The 19,683-nt window shown below is 30.1% G+C and overlaps 2 protein-coding genes and 1 long non-coding RNA gene across 4 annotated transcripts; 2 read left to right on the forward strand and 1 right to left on the reverse strand.

Annotated features, from left to right (window-relative positions):
* Positions 1-518: 518 nt before the first annotated feature.
* On the forward strand, positions 519-1,370 carry LOC108858220 (uncharacterized). Its single transcript, XM_018632178.1, has one exon. The coding sequence runs from the start codon at positions 519-521 to the stop codon at positions 1,368-1,370; it is 852 nt and encodes a 283-aa protein (XP_018487680.1).
* A 1,987-nt stretch (positions 1,371-3,357) lies between these two features.
* On the reverse strand, positions 3,358-5,508 carry LOC108856790 (uncharacterized). 2 transcript variants are annotated; one of them, XM_057010206.1, is made up of 8 exons: positions 5,352-5,508; positions 4,870-5,161; positions 4,690-4,759; positions 4,545-4,600; positions 4,314-4,389; positions 4,157-4,193; positions 3,935-4,049; positions 3,358-3,838 (listed from the first exon to the last, which is right to left on the reverse strand). In XM_057010206.1, exons 2-8 carry the CDS (start codon positions 5,157-5,159, stop codon positions 3,607-3,609), a joined length of 876 nt encoding a protein of 291 aa, XP_056866186.1. In that variant the 5' UTR covers positions 5,160-5,161; positions 5,352-5,508; the 3' UTR covers positions 3,358-3,606. The 2 variants fall into 2 exon arrangements, with proteins under 2 accessions (XP_056866186.1, XP_018486178.1); XM_018630676.2 differs by having other exon boundaries at positions 4,870-5,165.
* A 1,676-nt stretch (positions 5,509-7,184) lies between these two features.
* On the forward strand, positions 7,185-8,360 carry LOC130512474 (uncharacterized). The gene is made up of 2 exons (XR_008946012.1): positions 7,185-7,753; positions 7,834-8,360. It is a non-coding gene; the product is annotated as an uncharacterized LOC130512474 (long non-coding RNA).
* Positions 8,361-19,683: the final 11,323 nt, after the last annotated feature.

The raw sequence follows: 19,683 nt of genomic DNA on the forward strand, positions 1-19,683 counted from the left end.
GGAAACTTTCATTTTTCAGATTATGGAAGAGTTCTATTACTTGAAGCTGACATCTACAACTATAAAAGGGGAGTCCAAACCCTAGAATAAGGGATCGACTATTCTAGACTAGGAGATTAGAGTTTAGGCGACAAAGACTAGGGTTTATACACCAACACATTGTAGTCCCGAATCATAAACTAATTAACATCTTCTAGTTTACGATTTCTCTTGCTTTCACACAATTCTCTTCTAGTGTTCTGTAGTACTAAAACGATCCTACACAAAAATACCCTAACAATCACTGTGGATGCAAAATTTCTGAAGACTGTAGAAGGTGGTTGTTTAGTTATTTCCACAGCTCAGGATCCAAACCTTCACCATTATCCTATAGCTTTTGCTGTTGTTGATGGAGAGAAAAATGAAAGCTGGAATTGGTTTTTCACGACGCTGAAAACTGTTATACCGGATTCGACGGAATTGGTGTTTTTTCAGACATAAATGCAAGTCTGATAAAAGATGTTGCTGAAGTGTATCCGATGACTAAACATGGGTATTGTATCTGGCATCTATCGCACAATGTGAAACTTCATGTCAAACAAGGCAGAGACGAGGTTGCACTACAATTCAGAAAAGTTGCACAACTTTATTCAGAGGCTGATTTTCAAAAGCAGTATCAAGATTTTAGGGAGAGGTATCCATCGTGTGCTAGGTATCTTGATAAAAGTATCAATGTAAAAAATTGGACGAAGTGTCATTTCCCCGGTGGAAGGTACAACATAGACACCTCTAATTGTGCGGAGTCTTTGAATGCGCTATTTCAAAAGGCACGAAAGATGTCTTTATTGCCTATGCTTGATACAGTTATTGACAAAATGGCTGAGTGGTTCAACAAACATAGGAAATATGTAGCAGCCGGACCGTCATCTCGAAAATTGGTTCCTTTAGTGGAGAACAAAATGCATAAAAGAGTACCGAAAGGTTCAAAACTACAAGTGACTCTGCTGAACACTTTTCAGCTTGAATACAGTGTTATTGGAGCAGACGGAAATACTTATTTGGTGGATTTGCATCATAAAATGTGCAGTTGCAGGAAGTTTGATATAGATAAATACCCATGTAGACATGCAATAGGCGCTGCCATTAAGTGTATGAAGCATGATAGACCAATAGAGTTGAGTGACATGTATGATGTAATCTCGCATTATTACTTCATTAGAGTGTGGGCTTTGGCGTATCAAAGGACTATATATCCAGTCCCTCACATGTCTGATTGGATGATTCCAAAAGAAGTCGAGGAACAGTGTCCCTTACCTCCGGAGTACGAGAAAAGAAAGGGAAGAACTCAGAAAAAGGTTTCCTTCGGCAGGAGAAAGACGGCCCCGTCCTAATAAGTATGTGCCGGATAGGAATTTGGGTCGCTGGTTCAACTGCTCGCAGGGAACAGAAGGATCGCATGGAACTCAAAGAACACAAGGGACTCAAGGAACACAAGAAACACAAGGGAATTTGGATCACTGGTTCAACTGCTCGCAGGGAACAGAAGGATCAAAAGGAACTCAAGGAACACAAGGAACTCAAAAAACACAAGGAACTCAAGGAACACAAGGGACTCAAGAAACACAAGGAACACAAGGAAGTTCTACAAATGCCTTGGTATTTGAGAGTATTTGAATACTTACCTATGGATGCGACGAGTCAGCTTCATGTTCTCGTACTGATTGGGTCGTCCTTTCTTCAGCTTGTTCGTCATTTCTTCGGGCTTCCATTTCATCTTCTTCTCTGGGATCCTTCTCTTCTTTTTATTGGGTTCCTTCTCTTCTTCTCTGACTTCCTTCTCTTCGTTTTCGGCTTCCTTCTGTTCTTCTCCTTTGTTGTTTTCTTTTACTTCTCTTGATTCCTCCTCTTCCTCTTTATCACTTGTGTTTTCTTCGCTTTCATCTGTTTCCGGGGCGACATATTTCTCGATGGTGCTTGGGTTTACTTCTCCGGAGAATGAAACCATAGTCGTTTCTTCTCCTCCTACACTACTCGAGCCGTCTTCTTTTGTCTCGATTCAACATGATTTCAGTAGGGTTTTGATTCTCGATTGAGGATTTGCGATTGAATAGGGTTTTTCAGAGAAACGCGAACGGTCGACAGGGGAGAAATGAGTTAAACCTTTAACAAGTTGAATTGAGTCTCAGTTGAATTCATTACATTACTTTTCAACCTCAATTTCAACCAATAAAGGGAAACGTATTCAGGCATTCAATTTCTGAAAGTGGGTATCCGAATTTTTTGGGTCTGTATTAGGTTCGGGTTTGGATAGTCCTAGGTAGAATTGTAACTACAGTAGAACCTCTATAAATTAATACTTGATAAATTAATAATCTCTATAAATTAATAAATTTCGCTGGTCCCAACTTGGGCATGTATAAAATATGATAGAAATCGATAAAATAATAAGATAATAATATTTTTAAAACTCCCATGTAAATATATAGTCCCATTAAAATCATAAATTAATAATCTATCAATATATATATTTTATATATGTATAACCTAAAATTATATTATTGGTTTTATATTCACAATAAAAATATATTTATTTTCTTAACATTTCAATATATTTTGATAATATTTAGTAGAATTATATCCAAAATCACATAACAATTCTATGAAACATAAAAATATATACCAAATAAGATAATAAAACAATATGAAAGTCAAATTTCTAAAATTTAAATAATGTATGTATGGTAAAATCAAATTTTTATTTATTTTATAAACAAAAATAGAAAAAAATAGAAAAAAAAACTAAAAATAATTTTTTAAAATTAATATCTCTATAAATTAATAAAATTTTAAAGTTCTGACTTTATTAATTTATAGAGGTTCTACTGTATCTAAGTTTCTCTTGATTTCGTTATCTTTTACTAAATTTTTCTATTTAAATAAATATATATTTATTTCCAGTTTTGGGCAGAAGTATACCAGAATCTTTTATTTCGGGATGAGTACTCGAGCGTTTGATTCAAACTTGAATCAGTTTCAGACTCGTGTTACTTTCTGTTCAGGTTATGAAAACGTCAAAAGGTAATGTAAGCCTTGCTTTACTTAACAAGAAGCTCAATGCCAAGGAGTAATTTCAGGCTTCAAGTTATGTACAAGCTTCATCTTTTAGGTAGATCTTTATTAGAATACATAAATTGCAGATGAGATTAGTGAAATTGTTGTCTCCAATTACGGCTGTCCTTAAGAGGTTTTTGTAAATTAGAGATCATTTAGATAGATTGGCAGTGGCAATACAATGTATATTGAATTGGTGCAGAATGATTTTGGCTCTTACAGTTACAAATTCCCTTCAACAAGACCTTACTAACTGTTGATAACATATGAAATGAAAGCTGAGATTTTGCAATTTCCATGTGAATTCAAAGGAACAAAACAAGACTCACCTCTCACTCTGATTCAAAAACTAAACAGAGCAGAGCCTAAAAAAAGACTTTTGACTCTCACTCTCACGTAGGGAGAGCACTCCTACGTGACATATAGTAATATATATATTCATGAACTTAATGAACAAGTAACTGGGTCCTTTCGATACAGTGCAAATATCAGGAGCTTGAGCATCTAAAATAGCTTTTAAAGTTCATCGTGCAGGGGTTGTTGCATAGGAATATCAACATTTGGAACTGTATTCCCTGCATCAAACTGTTGTCCGAGAGGCATGGCATCACCATTTGCTGCTTTTCCAGCCAGTCGAGATTTAATGGCAGCCGTAGCCAGCTGTTGCAGTCTCAGAATCCCAATCCGCTTTGAAACAACGTAAAGAACAGCGCAGGCGAAGAGGGAAAATCCAATAATGAGGATTATCCTGTTGTTGATAGTATCAAAAGAGTTCTTATTATACTATACCATTCACCAGGAGGAGAGTTGCTGGTTAATCAGAATCTATTATATTTTCAAGTACCTGTCAATTACGTCTTGACGTTGCATTGTAGAAAGTAGATTCCGAGTCCTCGACAAGAGAGACCTGTGTCCCTTGTATTCACTCTCGGCTTTCTTAAGTACTCCAGTAGATTCATCTACGAAAAGTAAACATAGATTATATGTCAGTTTTAGTGTCTTTAACTATCTTCACTAAATACTTTAAATCATAAAGGTCAGATTGGTGCATTATGGAATGACATACCAAAGGCCACGAGAGTGTTTGTACTTCTCTCCACTTCCTGTAAGCCCCAAACGTCAAGAGAGAATGTTTGAATCAGTTTTAATTTTTGTTTATGGGTTTGTTTCTTTGGTCTAGAGCAGAACAAAAAAAAAAGCAAGCAGAAAATAGCTGTTCTGACCTGCACCATCAGTTGCCGTGAACGCCTGAGACTTTCAGTTATGCTTTCAGCATCCGACGTCACGCCAGCATTTGCTCTAAGAACAACCAAGAACGTCTTAGATACACCGAAACTAACAGTAAACTATATGATAGAGTGCGCTACTTTAACCAATAATCAAAAGCATAATAATTATAAGTAAAACTGTTTCAAACAAATGGTTAAAGTTAAGCAGGATTGATGTTAACTTACTGTCGTTTACGTCTGAGATCAGTGGACTCTGTTCCACCACCGAGAAGAAGCTCTCTCTACAATCATTGTAAGCACTCATTAGTCTTTATAAAAAAAAAACTTCAAAAGGAGATGGGTGGTACATAACAGAAGCAGAGAGACTTACCTCTTGTTGAGCAGCTTTCCTCATGTTATCCTTTGCTTTCAAATTAGCACTTCTCAGGTTAACCCTCAAACTGGACCGACCACAAACAAGAAACAACCCAGATTCAATTTGGTCAATCAAACACACACAAAAAACCTTACTTTTACTGCTACTACCACATCATCTACAAAAAGCACACACCTTTGATACTGATTCTTCCAGGTTTCAAGCATGGAGTGAGTGGACTGGACCTGGTGATCAGAAGGGAGCTGAGGAGCGAGGAGATCGAGATTGAATTGAAGAGAGTTGAGAAGAGAGAGACCGTCCTGAGCCAATCCGTTGAGCCTCTGTAGAGAAATCTTCTCCTCGCCTCCTCTACTTGATTCGCTACCGTACTCTTGTATCGCTATGATATGTTCGATGGTCTTCTCGTACGCGTCGTCCCATTCTCTCTTCGTCTTCTCCACTTGTACTACTACCTCGTCCTCCATCTCTCACTTGCACATCATCATACACACAATTATCTTTATTATTAATCAAATCAAAGCGAAAACGAATATTCAGAAATCAATACAGACACAAGGGAATCATAATATAATGGTTTCTGTATGAATTATGATCAAGAAACATCAACAGAAGACACGGAATCAAAACTGATGCTCAATCCCTAAACTACCACTTACATTGGTTGAGCGAAAGATTAGAACAGTGTAACTGAAAGAGAGAACGAAGAAGATCGGCCAACGAAAGTGGAGATCCAAATTCGTTTCTGGGAAAGCAATTAGACGAAGAAAGAAAAAAAAAATCGTTTTTTTTTTGGAGGATGATAAACGACGTAGTTCTATCTGAAGGAAAAAAAACATAAGCACTACTTTAAATGGACTATAGATTGGTGTAGGCTCTGGTGTTAAAAAAAAAAAAGATTGGTGTAACTACGTCGTGCTTATGTTTTTTTTTTATCAATCTTCAAAGTTTAACTTTTATCAATCACAATAATTTTTTTAAAGTGAAAATTTTTTTTAGGTCAAAATAATGATAACTAGATGTTTTGTCCGCACTTGCGGGCTTAATAATTTTAAAAATTACTAAATAAATATATTATCAATTCGAAAACCATTAAAATAAATTATTTTCATGTCTTTGATATATTTAATAGTTAATTAAATATTAATTTTATATACAATAAAGTTTATTTTAATAAAAAATATTTATTATGTAAAAATTTGAAAATAATATTCATATATTCGTTAAAAATATATACATGGATTTATATTTATTTTTAAAATATTTTTGATGTAAAATATTATTAGATCACATAATATATAATTTTGTAGATAATGATGAGAATCAAATTAATGAAATTTTGTTTTTAATTTTTGAGTAATTCTATATTAACAAATCTAATCTAATTATGTATTAAGGATAATGAAGATTTTAAATGCTATAACTTTTAACGTGAGAGAAAGAAAACCGCTTTGAATATAGTATTATAAACTAAATGTTCTCTTTTCAGTTATATAAAATTGATAACTTTTCTTGATTAATCTTTAGTTATTTTTTCTGTTTTATTTTAGTTTTAAATTTATTATTAAAAGATAATTTCAGATAACAACACAATATATATGTGTACATATCATATTTTATTTTTTAAATATATATTAGGTTTTAGATAATTGTTATTATTATTGTTATTATTATTTTAATCATTTAAATTCGTTTTTATTTTGGAGTTAATTTATATATTTTATTCATTAAGGTTATAAACGATATTAACCACTCTAATTTTTAACGTGAGAGCTCTTATGTAAAAATTTGAAAATATTCATATATTCGTTAAAACTATATACATGGATTTATATTTATTTTTAAAAATTTTTGATGTAAAATATTATTGGATCACATAATATATAATTTTGTAGATAATGATGAGAATCAAATTAATGAAATTCGTTTTTAATTTGTGAGTAGTTCTATATTAACAAATATAATCTAATTATGTATTAAGGATAATGAAGATTTTAAACGATATAACTTTAACGTGAGAGAAAGAAAACCGCTTTGAATATAATATTATAAACTAAATGTTCTCTTTTCAGTTATATAAAATTGATAATTTTTCTTGATTAATCTTTAGTTATTTTTCTGTTTTATTTTAGTTTTAAATTTATTATTAAAAGATAATTTCAGATAACAACACAATATATATATGTATATATCATTTTTTTTTAATATATGTTAGGTTTCAGATAATTGCTCTTATTATTGTTATTATTATTTTTAATCATTTAAATTCGTTTTTATTTTGGAGTTAATTTATATATTTTATATTCATTAAGGGTATAAACGATATTAACCACTCTAACTTTTAACGTGAGAGCTCGAAACCAAAATTTTACTTCGCAAATAATAGTATAGATAGATTATGTTCTTTTAAGTTAATCTCATATACATGAATTTTTACGTCTTAAGACACATTTTCACTTTATATTTACACAATCAAACACAAATGGTTGGAGACACACTTTTTTTGTATCAATTATTTCTTATACCTCCAAATTTATTTCTCTTCAACATCTCTTGTTTTGTATCTAAACCTTTCTTAGCTAAAACAACAACGTGTACAATTGGATATACATCTCAATTAAAGAAATATATTAAAATACAATTCATTCTTTATCTCTCATATTTCAAAATAAAAATTGGAAATCATTTTCATAGTTTCTCCCCTTTCATCCTCCATCCCTCGACCATGTTCAACTTCGAGAAATCATGGCAAAATCTAAGTCGAAGAAGAAAAGAAACCTCAATAGTCAACCTTCCTCACCAGATCGACATCGGAGGTTTCTATTTCGAATTTCTAAACTTTTTTTTTATTTTAAAAAATTCTCAAAATCTCTAATTTTTCTTGTTTTAATTGTTTATGTTGTAATTTCCAATTGAATCAAATATTTGAGATTTTGTGGACATGAGAGATGACGAGCAGATCCGAGAGCTCTGATGTGGAGAGGACGACATGACGGTGAGCAGGTCTGAGCTCCGTTGTGGAAAAGAGCTCGTTGTGGAAAATAACTCTCGTAGTGTGAAGGTTAGCTTCGTTCCTTTTTCTACAAAGAGCTCAATTTTGACATTTACAGGTTTCAATATCACTTCCTTTCTTTGTGTCAGAATCTGAGATTAAAAAGTTGAACAATTCTTCTTCGTATCAGAGATCTGAAGAGTAAAGATTAAAAACTTTATATCTGGATTTATAAGTTTATATACGAAAGAAATAAAAGAATGCAAACGGAAGGTAAAGCGCTTGACTTTAATTAAAATACAGACGTGGAGGAAGTTGTGGTTATGGAGAAGGCAGTGGTGGAGACGTGAAAGTGGATATCGTAGTGGATGCAGTTGCGGTGGAGGTGTACAACACCTAATTACAGTGATAGTGTTCTCTTGTTTCGAGGTTTCAAATTGATCTATTAAACAATTCAGGTCTTATATTATCATAAAAATATTTGGGTTTAGCTATATTGCTAATAATTCATGAGTTTTGAAAGTTTAGAAGTTGTACATTAAATCATACAAAGTCATTATGGTAAACTATTAGGTTTTACAAATCTTGGTAAGCTTACATTACGAACTTTCACTTTCATTTGTTTATGTTCACATTTTTTATTAATTAGATGTTGTCTACAGCATCTTGTTTTCAAGTTCATATCCACAAAAGCATATTATTAAAACCAAAAGCTCCTATTTATCTCTAATTTGAGTGTGTACACATATTTCTTTAATCAACAAAACTCATCTATTTGTTTATGTACAAAGTCTACAAAATAATCTCTAGTCCTTACGTTGTCCACATTTCTGGTGTCCACATTTTTTTTATCCATGTCCACACTTTTTTAGTACACGACTATACATATTTATATAAATATATATATATATATATATATATATATATATGAAAATAGATGTCAAAAGATAAAGAATTTCATAAATATCTTTATATTTGAAATAAAAGTAAATGAAAATACAAAGTAGAACTATAAAACAATATAATAAAAAAGAATACTAATTAACTAAATAATATCTAACGTGTGTTTTTTCTAACTAAACTCAATAAATATTTGTTGTTTTCTTTCACTTAGTAAAGAGTATATATTTCTAAATTTAGCCAGCTGTCGAGAGAAAGAGTTTCTCCAGCGAAAAGTGTCTAAAGATGTTGAAAAAAAGAAAAAATGTCCTATAAGATAACTCACTCCATATACATTATGTTCTATTAGACTAATTTTTTTTCAAAATATCAATATTACTCTTAATTTTAATTAAAAATAATTATTAAATATCAAAATATTATTAAATATTGATGATTATCCAATGGACACTTGTCATGTATTTATATCTGCTTTATCATCAGTATGTATCTTGTATTTATAAAAAAAATATGACTAAGAAGTGACTTTTCTCCTATAAATAGGAGTGTTGTACGAATGTGATGTGAATAACAAGAATAAGACACTTTTTTCACTACTATATCTCTCTCGTAATACACTAATACAAAAAAGCAAAGTGGTCCCCCTCCATCTCATATCCCTCTCTCTCCATAACATATATATATATTTAATAATTATAAAAACATTTACTTCACATTTATTTTCAACATGTTATTAGCACGAAGAAACTCTAACAAGATTCTACTGATCGTTCTTATACCAAACAATCTAAAACAAACGATTTGATGTTTAAATTTATGTCTCTCAATATATTTAACTTATTTAAAATTTTATTTATTATTCCGGACTGAGAGGTTAGGTCTTCTCCGTTTATTTTTCGGGATGATAAACGTTGCCTTTTCCGACTGATCATTATGGTAGTCTAGGCCTTCGGGATCATAGAAACACGTGGTAGGCTTTGCTTCCGTGAATAAAAAGAAAATGGTCAAAAACTGGTAGATTAGACCTCCTCAACCTTGAAATAAAAAAAAAAGTCAACATGGTAGGCTAGGCTTCCTCTGATTTTAAAAAGTGATCGCTATGGTAGTCTATGACTCCTGAGATCATATGGTAGGCTGAGCCTCCTATTTTATGTATCCTATTTAAATTTCTACAATTTAAGTTTACGCAATTTAATTTTTGCTTTTATTTTATGCCTTTAATTTCTGTATTTAAATTATGCAATTAATTCTCGTCTATATTTATATTATTATTTGATGAATACAGTAGTTATGTCGAATTTGACAAAATTCGAATTTAATGCCCTGGATATTACGGAAATAAATATATGACCTGGACAGTAGGTGAACAATGCACCTGAGAGGAAACAGGCTTTTGGAAACCATCGATGGTTCAAAAATGGTGTCGAATGAGAAAAGGCTAAAACCATGAATGGTTTAAAAGATGAATATATTACAAAAGAAGATCTTGGGAATCTTTGGCAATCTCGTAAAGAGAGGTTTGATCATCAGAAGTATGTGATCCTACCAAAAGCCAAACACGAGTTGATCTATCTCCGGTTCCAGGACTACAAAAGTGTAAGTGAGTTTAATTTTGTTATGTTCGGAATTACATGTAGGATGATGTTATGTGGAGAAAAAAAAGCGATTATGATATGATTGAGAAAACTCTCTCCACGTTCCATCTTGGAAATATAGTCCTGCAGCAGCAGTACCGGGCGAATGGATAGGCTTGAATTTTTTAATACTGATATTATATACATGTACGCTTTGTTCTAGAATATAAAATACATTCTCTAATAGACCTCTACCATTAAAGATATCATTACGATCAAAAGAAAAATACTTGTTTTTGATCAAAAACTGAAATCTATCCAAATCCAAACAAGGAATGGAAATAATATTCCTACTTATAGCAGGTACATAGTAGCAATTCTTAAGTTCTAAAACCAAACCTGAAGGAAAATACAAATGAAATGTTCCCACGGCTAGTGCAGCAACTCTTGCTCCATTTCCCGCGCGTAGGTCCACTTGTCCTTTCTCCAAAATTTTATTGTTGCTTAGGCCATTCATATTCGTACAAATATGAGCATCACAGTCGGTATACAATATCCAATAAGTAGAACCAGAAGTAGTAACATTTACTTATATAACATAAACACCCCTAGACGATGTTTCAAAACACTTGTCTGAGAACAATTCTCGGTTTTCGATACCATTAGAGGAAATTTGATCCATTCAATTTTTCCTTCTTAAGTGCATATCGCAACGAAAATAAATTGTGAGGAGTTAACATTGCTGGAATAGAAGAATAAAAAATATTAATATGATGTTCAGGAATTGGAGAAATCTCAACAATTAAAAATACTCATATTATATTCAAAACATTTTTTCAAATGGAATATAATAATTCAAGATCCATATTTCACTAAAATCCGAGTGAATTTTGGTTCATCGCCTGAATGTATAGCTATTTAGGTAATCAACACTTTGCTAATTATATCTAATATAATTCTTGGTTGTCAGACGATATCTTATGTCTTATCCAACCTATGTCTCTAAGCCCAAACTCGTTTTGATAGCTTAGTCAAGTGAACCAATATTAGATTTCATATGGTAACCGTTACCATCTACCTCACTCATATAATTTCAGACACCTTGATTTGGCAAACTCATCTTACAACAACGAAACGAGCATTGATAGTTGATAGGATTGGTTAGACTTCAAAAATACTTGAAATTAATTGAGGAGTGAATTTTAATTCAATTTTACTTTATATTTAAAATTTATATAAAACAGAAATATAACTAATACATATCTTATATGTATTTTAATTGAATTATAAATAATTAAACTAATTTCAATCTAATTATATTATTAATTATTAATTATATAATCTTAACTTTATTATTAGGATATAATCAAATTAGATTTCTAAATCAATAAAAGACTAAAACAATTGAACCAAACCAATCTTGTAAAATATATATATCAACACTTTGATATAATATAGGTATTTTAAATACATATTTTTATTTACACAAGTAATCAGCTATTACTATATAATTGATAGATAATATATTTATGTATCTTACAGACATGCAAAATACTACAAGACAACAGCATGTTGAAAATGAATTGATTACAATAATTATTCTTCATATCATATCAGATATTAGTATTCTGAACAAATGCGATTAGTTTTATACCATAATTAAATTAAGGTTTTTGTTAATATGCAACATATCAAATTCAAACATTATTATATATGCACATAAAACTTTTTATAAGTCATATACATGCACTAATTGACAAGTTGCTATCAACGAAACCGTATATACTATTATACACGTTTATTGACAATGAACACTTTCATTCAATCATACTAATCAGATTTGATCAAATCAAACAAATTATGTAACAGTCCTAAACGCACATTTATATCTTTATACACAGATTGTTTATCTAAATTATTTTCAATATTATACAACATGGCTATGATACCACCATTGGAATTCATACCGGTTTATAACAATTTATAAATCAATATGTGAATTCAGTTTGCCTAAATCTCATGCAAATACTGAAAATAAATCTAAATCTTAGTGTTTTGAATATACCTGGTTATTCACAGCGGAAAGATGAATAAACCAAATCGATATTTATAGCACTCCAAATGTTGTGTCTTTACCGGTATCCACACGTACACAAACTGAATCTATACAGGATGCTAGTACCATTGAAATCAAATCTCAAGAACTTGACAAACCTTTTGTCTCTTAAGGTTTTTTCTGTCGTACGTTGTATTTGTGTTGTCCGTTATTAAGTCACATATGTGACCTTATATAATAACACAAAACGAACGTGAGACCTAATGTGATATTTGGGCTAAGCCCATGATTTAACAATCATATAAACAAATGATGTTTTATCATATCACGTGCAACAATATATATATTCCATATATCTCATATATCTACATAATGTATATCATATACTAGGATTTTGGCCCGTGCTATGCACGGACATTACCTTTACTATTTAAAAAAATCCACATACAATTAGTAAATGATTTTTAATATTATAAAAAATAAATTATATAAATTAAAAAGTATTTGAAAACTGCATAGTAAATTTAATTTATATATGGATATGATTTAGTATATAAATGGATTAAATCGAATAAACTGATTAGTTTAAATATAATATTATTATATGTAAACTATAGTATATTATAACTAATAACATATAAAAATTTTATTTTATTGATATGATCTTCATATTTAAAATGTTTATGTTTATTTTAGTAATTCAATATTTTGTTTTAAGTTAAAATTTATTTTCATTTTATCAAGTTAAACGAAAATCATTTTCTGACAAATATGTTTTATTTGAAGTACTATGTTCTTATTTCTATTCTATAAAATATAATTATTAATTAATATGTTTACTATTTATTTTCATGTGTTATCAAAGCCGATATCTTATTAAATAAAGTAAATTTACAAAATGTATATAAAGAAATATATTTATAATTTTTTGGTATTAAACAAAAAACCAACGGCATATAAACCAAACCGAAATATATATGACTTTAATACGGTAAATATTTTTTATAAACCAAAATACTGAAACCAAAAAAGTCGAACCGAAATCTGGATTGGAGATATACCTGATCATTTTGAAATTGTGGAAGCTGTGAAGATAAAAAATTGTAAATGAATTATACTAATGTACATGATCCTCTTGGTTTTGAGTTCTTCCTCCTATCTCTCAAAATGCGCATACGTTGACTCCTTGACTGAATATCTTCTGCCATGAGGACATGATCAGACCAGATGTTAGATTAGTTGGGTTGTTTAGAGGAAACGAAACTGCAATATAGAAAACAACATAACTCTAAATACCTTGTCTTACGTTGATTCTTCTCTCAGTGACCTTTTCTTTTCCTTTGAGTCGCATTATGTTCATCCTGTAAAAACATATATATGAGTAACATAAGTCGAAGGTGATGATATAAACATAAACAACTCAGAATTATAATATGTACCTTATCATCCACAAGTATTAAATCGACTCCTGATGCAGCGGACGATAGGTTGAACGGTCGATCAAAGAACTTTTAGGGTTCTAGAGACCTGTTCTTGGATCAATCAAGAGTTTCTTTCGATAGCGTCTTGAGACCAACTTCCTGTATTGATGAATTTAATCAAATCAATAACAAGGCAACTCGAAGAAGATGAATTTAATCAAATCTCTTTCAAGGTATAAAGCAAAAGCTCGTTTATTAATTATCAAAGTCTGAATACAACTTTAGGCTTGAATGCCTATTTATAATAAATCCTTAAATCTAGAAAATCATAATCTTAACTAAAATAGAAAAACCATTAAAATATAGAAAATACAAATAAAAGATAATTATCTAATTAAATATATTTAATAAAATAAATAATAAGATATTTGGAAATATTCCAAATACTTATCTGCATCAACTCCACCAACATCTTCGGTCTTATCACCATTCTGAAATCTCCACATACGGGCAACTCAGAACCTTAATTTTCCAGATATCGTTTTTAGTAACTGCCTGTAACTGAGCAATAGGAGTGAAAGCAAGCTTCATCTTGCTCATAGCTAGAGCAATACCTGGGAAAAAATCAGATTAAAATCCGCAACTTGATATAGAGAAAAAAGGGAAAGAAATTCTAGAGTTCCAGATTTAATAACCTGTGGTAAAACTAAACTGGATTTCTTTTACTGCGATTTGTTTCCATATCTTTTATATAAGAAAGGTAGTTGAAGATATCAAATTGTGGAGTTGATGGCAAGATTTACGGATCGTGGAGAAGAAAGTGGAAGATATTGTGCTGAGAAAAAAAAGTAAATAAAATTAATTAGGAAATAGTTATTGTGGAAACGGTTGTACTCTTATTTCAAAATTAAAAAAGTGAATTGTCACGTGTATTAAACATATTATATCTTGTTGGGCTTACACAAAAATAAAATGGTGTCTAGTTTGTTTACGACAGCTGTATGCAATTACATATTTCTTTAATTAAAAGACACATTTCGGGAAACCAATATTTTTAAAGTGAACAACATTTTCAAAAAGGAAAAAATATAAAAAGACAGGTGTCAAACACATGATTGTCAATTGACTTCTGTTTTATTGTATAAAAGATAACATTAAATATAAACCGACCCGGACATATTTTAATCCAATTTTCTTAGGTGTGTGACCAATGTTTTGAAAACCGACCCGGACACTGAACCGGACAATTTACCGGGTTACTGGATCATCGGGTCGACCGCGGGTGAACCACAGATCAATAAATTAATTAATTTTATTATATAATAATATATTTTCTATGAAAATAAAAATATAAAAACTAAACTTAATATTTTCTAAATATTTTAAAACATAAAATAATAGTTTTGATATGTATATATTTTATGTTAAAAACATTTAGAAAATGCTTAATTTTACTTTTTATATTTTATTTTCATTTGATATACTTCAAAAAAATAATTTAGACTATTTAAAAAAAAATTAACTAGTTAAAAGTTATGACATCTAAAAATTAAGAATAAATTTAGTAAATATTTATGTCTAATGTGAATAAAAATTAAATTTCAATTCTAAAATAAACCAAAAATAAAACATAATTGTACTAAAATAGTGTGATTGGTATTATTTATGATTAAAAATCAGAAAGTTCGATCTAAATTGTTAACTTATCAACAGAACAGTATACACATGACTTAGAACACGTAAAACCTAGTACGACAGATTTTTAATATACAAAATAATCAAAAAAAAAGAAGAAAAAATAAAAAAAAAAATAGTTGAGGCCAGCATAGGAAAAAGAGGACGGCAAAAAAACACTGAAAGAAACCTAATTTTTAATTGGAAATTTAGAATATAAAACAGAATCTAAAAAGATAACTAAAAACTTTTAAAAATATATATATAAGTTATCTATTGGTTCAATAAGTAGTTCAACCGGTACCGGGTTTTGTGGGTTTTTGCGGGTTTTGTGGGTTTTTGCGGGTTTTCCGGGTTTTGTGGATTTTTGCGGGTTTTCAAATTTTGGGTTTTTTACAAAACCCAAACCAGATTTATCTCGGGTCATCGGGTTTAGCGGTTCAACCGTGAGTCCGGGTCAGGTTTCAAAACACTGTGTGTGACCCTATATGATCATGTAATATTAGTAATTAATTCTTAATTCATAGATTATAAGAAGTTTCTACCAAAACATTATAACCACCTAATATTACATGACTGTCAAATCTTGACACGACTTTAACAAGGGTATGTACAATTGATTCTAGGACATTCTCAATAACAACTCGTCAATCTGATTTGGTCGAGGTCGTGGACGCAACATTAGCCCTCGTGGCAGAGGACAAGGCCATGGATACACATACCAAGCAAAGAACTCTCAAAATCATACAAATTTGGAGTTGTCAAATGTTCTAGGAGTAAGTAAAAAAGCATGGAAAGCGATGTTCTCTCTTTTAAACAAGACAAGGTCTCTTCCAGCGACAAATTTTATGGTAAGACAAATTGTATTGATTTTTTATTAGACCCTAGTGTGTCACATCATATGAATGGTGATCTTGATTTGTCACTGATATTCACGATATCCCTGCAAATGTGATAGTTCTTCCTAATGAAAAACCCATATTTGCTAATTGCTAATAAAGAAGAAACACTTCTACTTGGAGATTCTTTGAAACTTACAAATATCTTGTTCATACCGGGTCTAAACTGCATATTCTTCTCTCTTGCTCGTCTGTTGCGCGAATTAAAATATTTTTCAATGTTCACTGACAAGTTATCCTTTATACATGACTGCACCTTAAGATGCTAACTGGATCCAAAGAGAAAAATGTGGTTTATCACTTGCGAGAAATGGCCTCAGCTAGTGTGTACAAGGTCGAGAGAGCGGACAACAAATTTTTGTGGCATCTATAATTGGGACATTGTTCCAATAACAGTTAATAAAGAAGAGGATTGTTTTAAGGTAATACATTTTGACATATGGGGATCATACATACATGCTTCATTTTGTGGTGTTCACTACATTTTTATTATTTTAGACGATCATTCTAGGACATTCTAGATGTATCTCCTACTTGCTAAAATTGAAATTTCATCAGAAACTCCAAAACTTTAATTTGGCAAATAAGTTGAAATAATCAGAAATGACAACAGCACTGTGTTTATAAGACTCTGACAGTTCTTCTCTACTAAAAATCATCAAAATCGTGTATTTATACTCAATAAAATGGGTGTATAGACACAAGCATCCTCATATTTTTAGTATTTTAATATTTGAACTCAAATTATATTTATATTTATTTAGAAACTCAAGAGACTCGTAAGAATTTTTATATTTTTGAACATTACTCGTAAGAAATTTTGACATGAGCAATTTAAGTTTTAAGAAGTTACTTAATTAAATGACAACTAGATTTTGACCCGCGTTTTAAAAACGCGAAATTGTCTTTTTTTTTATAAAATTTAATTAAAAAGAAACATAGGGATGTTAATTTTTTATCGGAAAACAATATACTTGTGATCTAATGAAATGAATAGATATGATAATTACATTGTTTGTATTTATAAATGGAGCTGAGTTCGTTAGTCATCGCGTTCTACTTGAGCCGTTAACCCATTGATCGAGTTATTTTTCACTCAAAATTTTGACTCGCATAAACCCCCCAAAAAATAGTGTACCCACACCCTCAGATTTACAGGGATAATTTAAATGTTAATATAATAATTAATTTAATATTATACTAACTATTTTTCATATGAACTTATATATATATATATATATATATAATATTTATAATATTATATTTTTTCGGGAAATTTTTTTAACAATTACTTTACGGGTTGGCGGATATCCGTGATTTAAATTCAGTTGACCCTCATTCTTTTAAACCGGTCCATCTGCACTCCCATGTTAAACTTTTTGAATTAGTCGACCCACATCCGCCACACAGTGGATCAAACAGGACGGGACCCGCTAGTAAACACTTAAATTTCTACCTCTAACAATAAAATCTTATTATCTCGCCTAATCTAAACGATTTTTAATACAAAATATATACCTACATTCAAACCATAATATCCCCTTTGATATATATATATATATATATTGAAACTATAAACAAAATATTACTGAATCTTCAACTAACCAATTATAATGTTTCCACATTGATGTTTCCTTAATATTTCAGAAATATAAGAATTATTGATAATTTAATAACCAACCAAAGTCACTAACTGAAAATTCATAGTAATTTCATCTAATATAAAAAATATTGAATATATAATGCTATATGCAACGATGCTATACTCAATAATATTAAATATATAGGATGCTATTAAACTTTGGATGTGTGACATATAATTATATGGTATTACTGAGTTAAAATATGCATTATCTTCTTTGTTGTCATTGTTTACGTAAGCTAAATCATGGCCAGATAAAAAAATTCTAAGTATGTATGGTACTAAATTATGTTTCGTCAAACATATATTAATGCCCTTCAGATATAAATTAATTATGTTTTGTCAAACATATATTAATGCCCTTCAGATATAAATTTGTGTAACCTATTTTATGGTTTAGAGTGAAAACAGGAAACATTAGAACCTTGATATATATGTTACTGTTGCTAGATTATATAGAGATAGACCAAACAAATAATTAGTTAAATGAAAAGGTGCAGTAATTTTCACAAGAATGTTTTTTAGATTCTTCTATCTTATTAAAATAGAAGTACACATAAGAAATAACTCTAAAACTTACATTTTATTTACAATATCATGTCACTGAAAGTTAGATATTATGACTTAGATTGTATTGCCATTAATTATTGTCGCAAACAAACGTGTTTATTAAATGGGAATTTGCATTATATGACACAAAAATAGACGAGGGATTGCACAGGGAGCATTATCTTTTGAGAATAAATATTTTTTCTTATCTTTTGTATTCATCAGTGGCATGGATTGTGCAGGGAGCTCACTCTTCTATGTCTTCTTGGGCTCCTTCACTGTCCTCAAGAACTTCAGCTCTTCTCAAACAGTGCAGGCTATGAATTGCTTTTCCATAGTTAAAGAGTTCGTTGTGAATGTTGGTGGTGGAAATTTGACCATGACATTCACACTTGAATCAACACCACCTAAGAAGGCCTATGCCTTTTTAATGGTATTGAGGTGACCTCGAGGCCTGATCTTTACAGCACTGATGGAACTTCGACGTTTGTAGGGTCTTCTGGTGCAGTAACTATTGATAGATTCGCCGCTCTTGAGACTGTTCACCGGATCACCGTTGGAGGTACAGATATATCCCCTTCTCATGATGCAATAGGCCTTTACAGGTCCTGGTTTGAAGACTCCCATATATTTTTGGTGGGCTGGCTGGATCAGCGGTCGAGGCTGAACCAAATTGAGGAATTAAATGATCATTCTTCCAATTGTTATCACATATTTTATTCTCATATTTTGCTTATATTTTCTATATAAAAAATATAGTATCAATTTTATAATTAATATTTAAAAAAATAAATAAACATTATAAATTAATAAAAAAATTCGGTCATCAGTTGTACCGGTTCAAAATATGAGACATCGATAAAATAGTAAGATAATATTTTTTTAGAAAAACTTATATAAATATATGTTCCTTTTAAAATCATAAAACTAATAATTATATATATATATATATATATATTATATTATTTTGTATAATTATATATATATATATATATATATATTAATAATTTATGCTTGTTTATATTCAAAATGAAATTATTTGGACATTTTCTTAATATTTTGATAATAATTATTAAAATTATATCTAAAACACATTTAAATTATTATGAAATATATTTTATATACACCAAATGATATGATATAAGAAATATGAATGTAGAATCTCTAAATTACGTTAATATAATACAGTAAAATCAATTATTTTTATTTTATAAAAAGTATTCTAAAATAGAAAAAAAAAATAAAGGAAACTTTGTAAATTAGTTACTCTATTAATTAATAAAT

Source organism: Raphanus sativus, chromosome 5 (genome assembly GCF_000801105.2).
Source record: "Raphanus sativus cultivar WK10039 chromosome 5, ASM80110v3, whole genome shotgun sequence".
Classification (NCBI taxonomy): Eukaryota; Viridiplantae; Streptophyta; class Magnoliopsida; order Brassicales; family Brassicaceae; genus Raphanus; species Raphanus sativus.

Coding starts and splice junctions, on each gene's coding strand:
- LOC108858220 (XM_018632178.1), top strand. CDS start 519: ATGACTAAACATGGGTATTGTATCTGGCATCTATCGCACAATGTGAAA.
- LOC108856790 (XM_057010206.1), bottom strand. CDS start 5,159: ATGGAGGACGAGGTAGTAGTACAAGTGGAGAAGACGAAGAGAGAATGG. Junction 4,050..4,156: donor AAACACTCTCGTGGCCTTTG/GTATGTCATTCC, acceptor TACTTTTCGTAG/ATGAATCTACTGGAGTACTT. Junction 3,839..3,934: donor CGTCAAGACGTAATTGACAG/GTACTTGAAAAT, acceptor TATCAACAACAG/GATAATCCTCATTATTGGAT.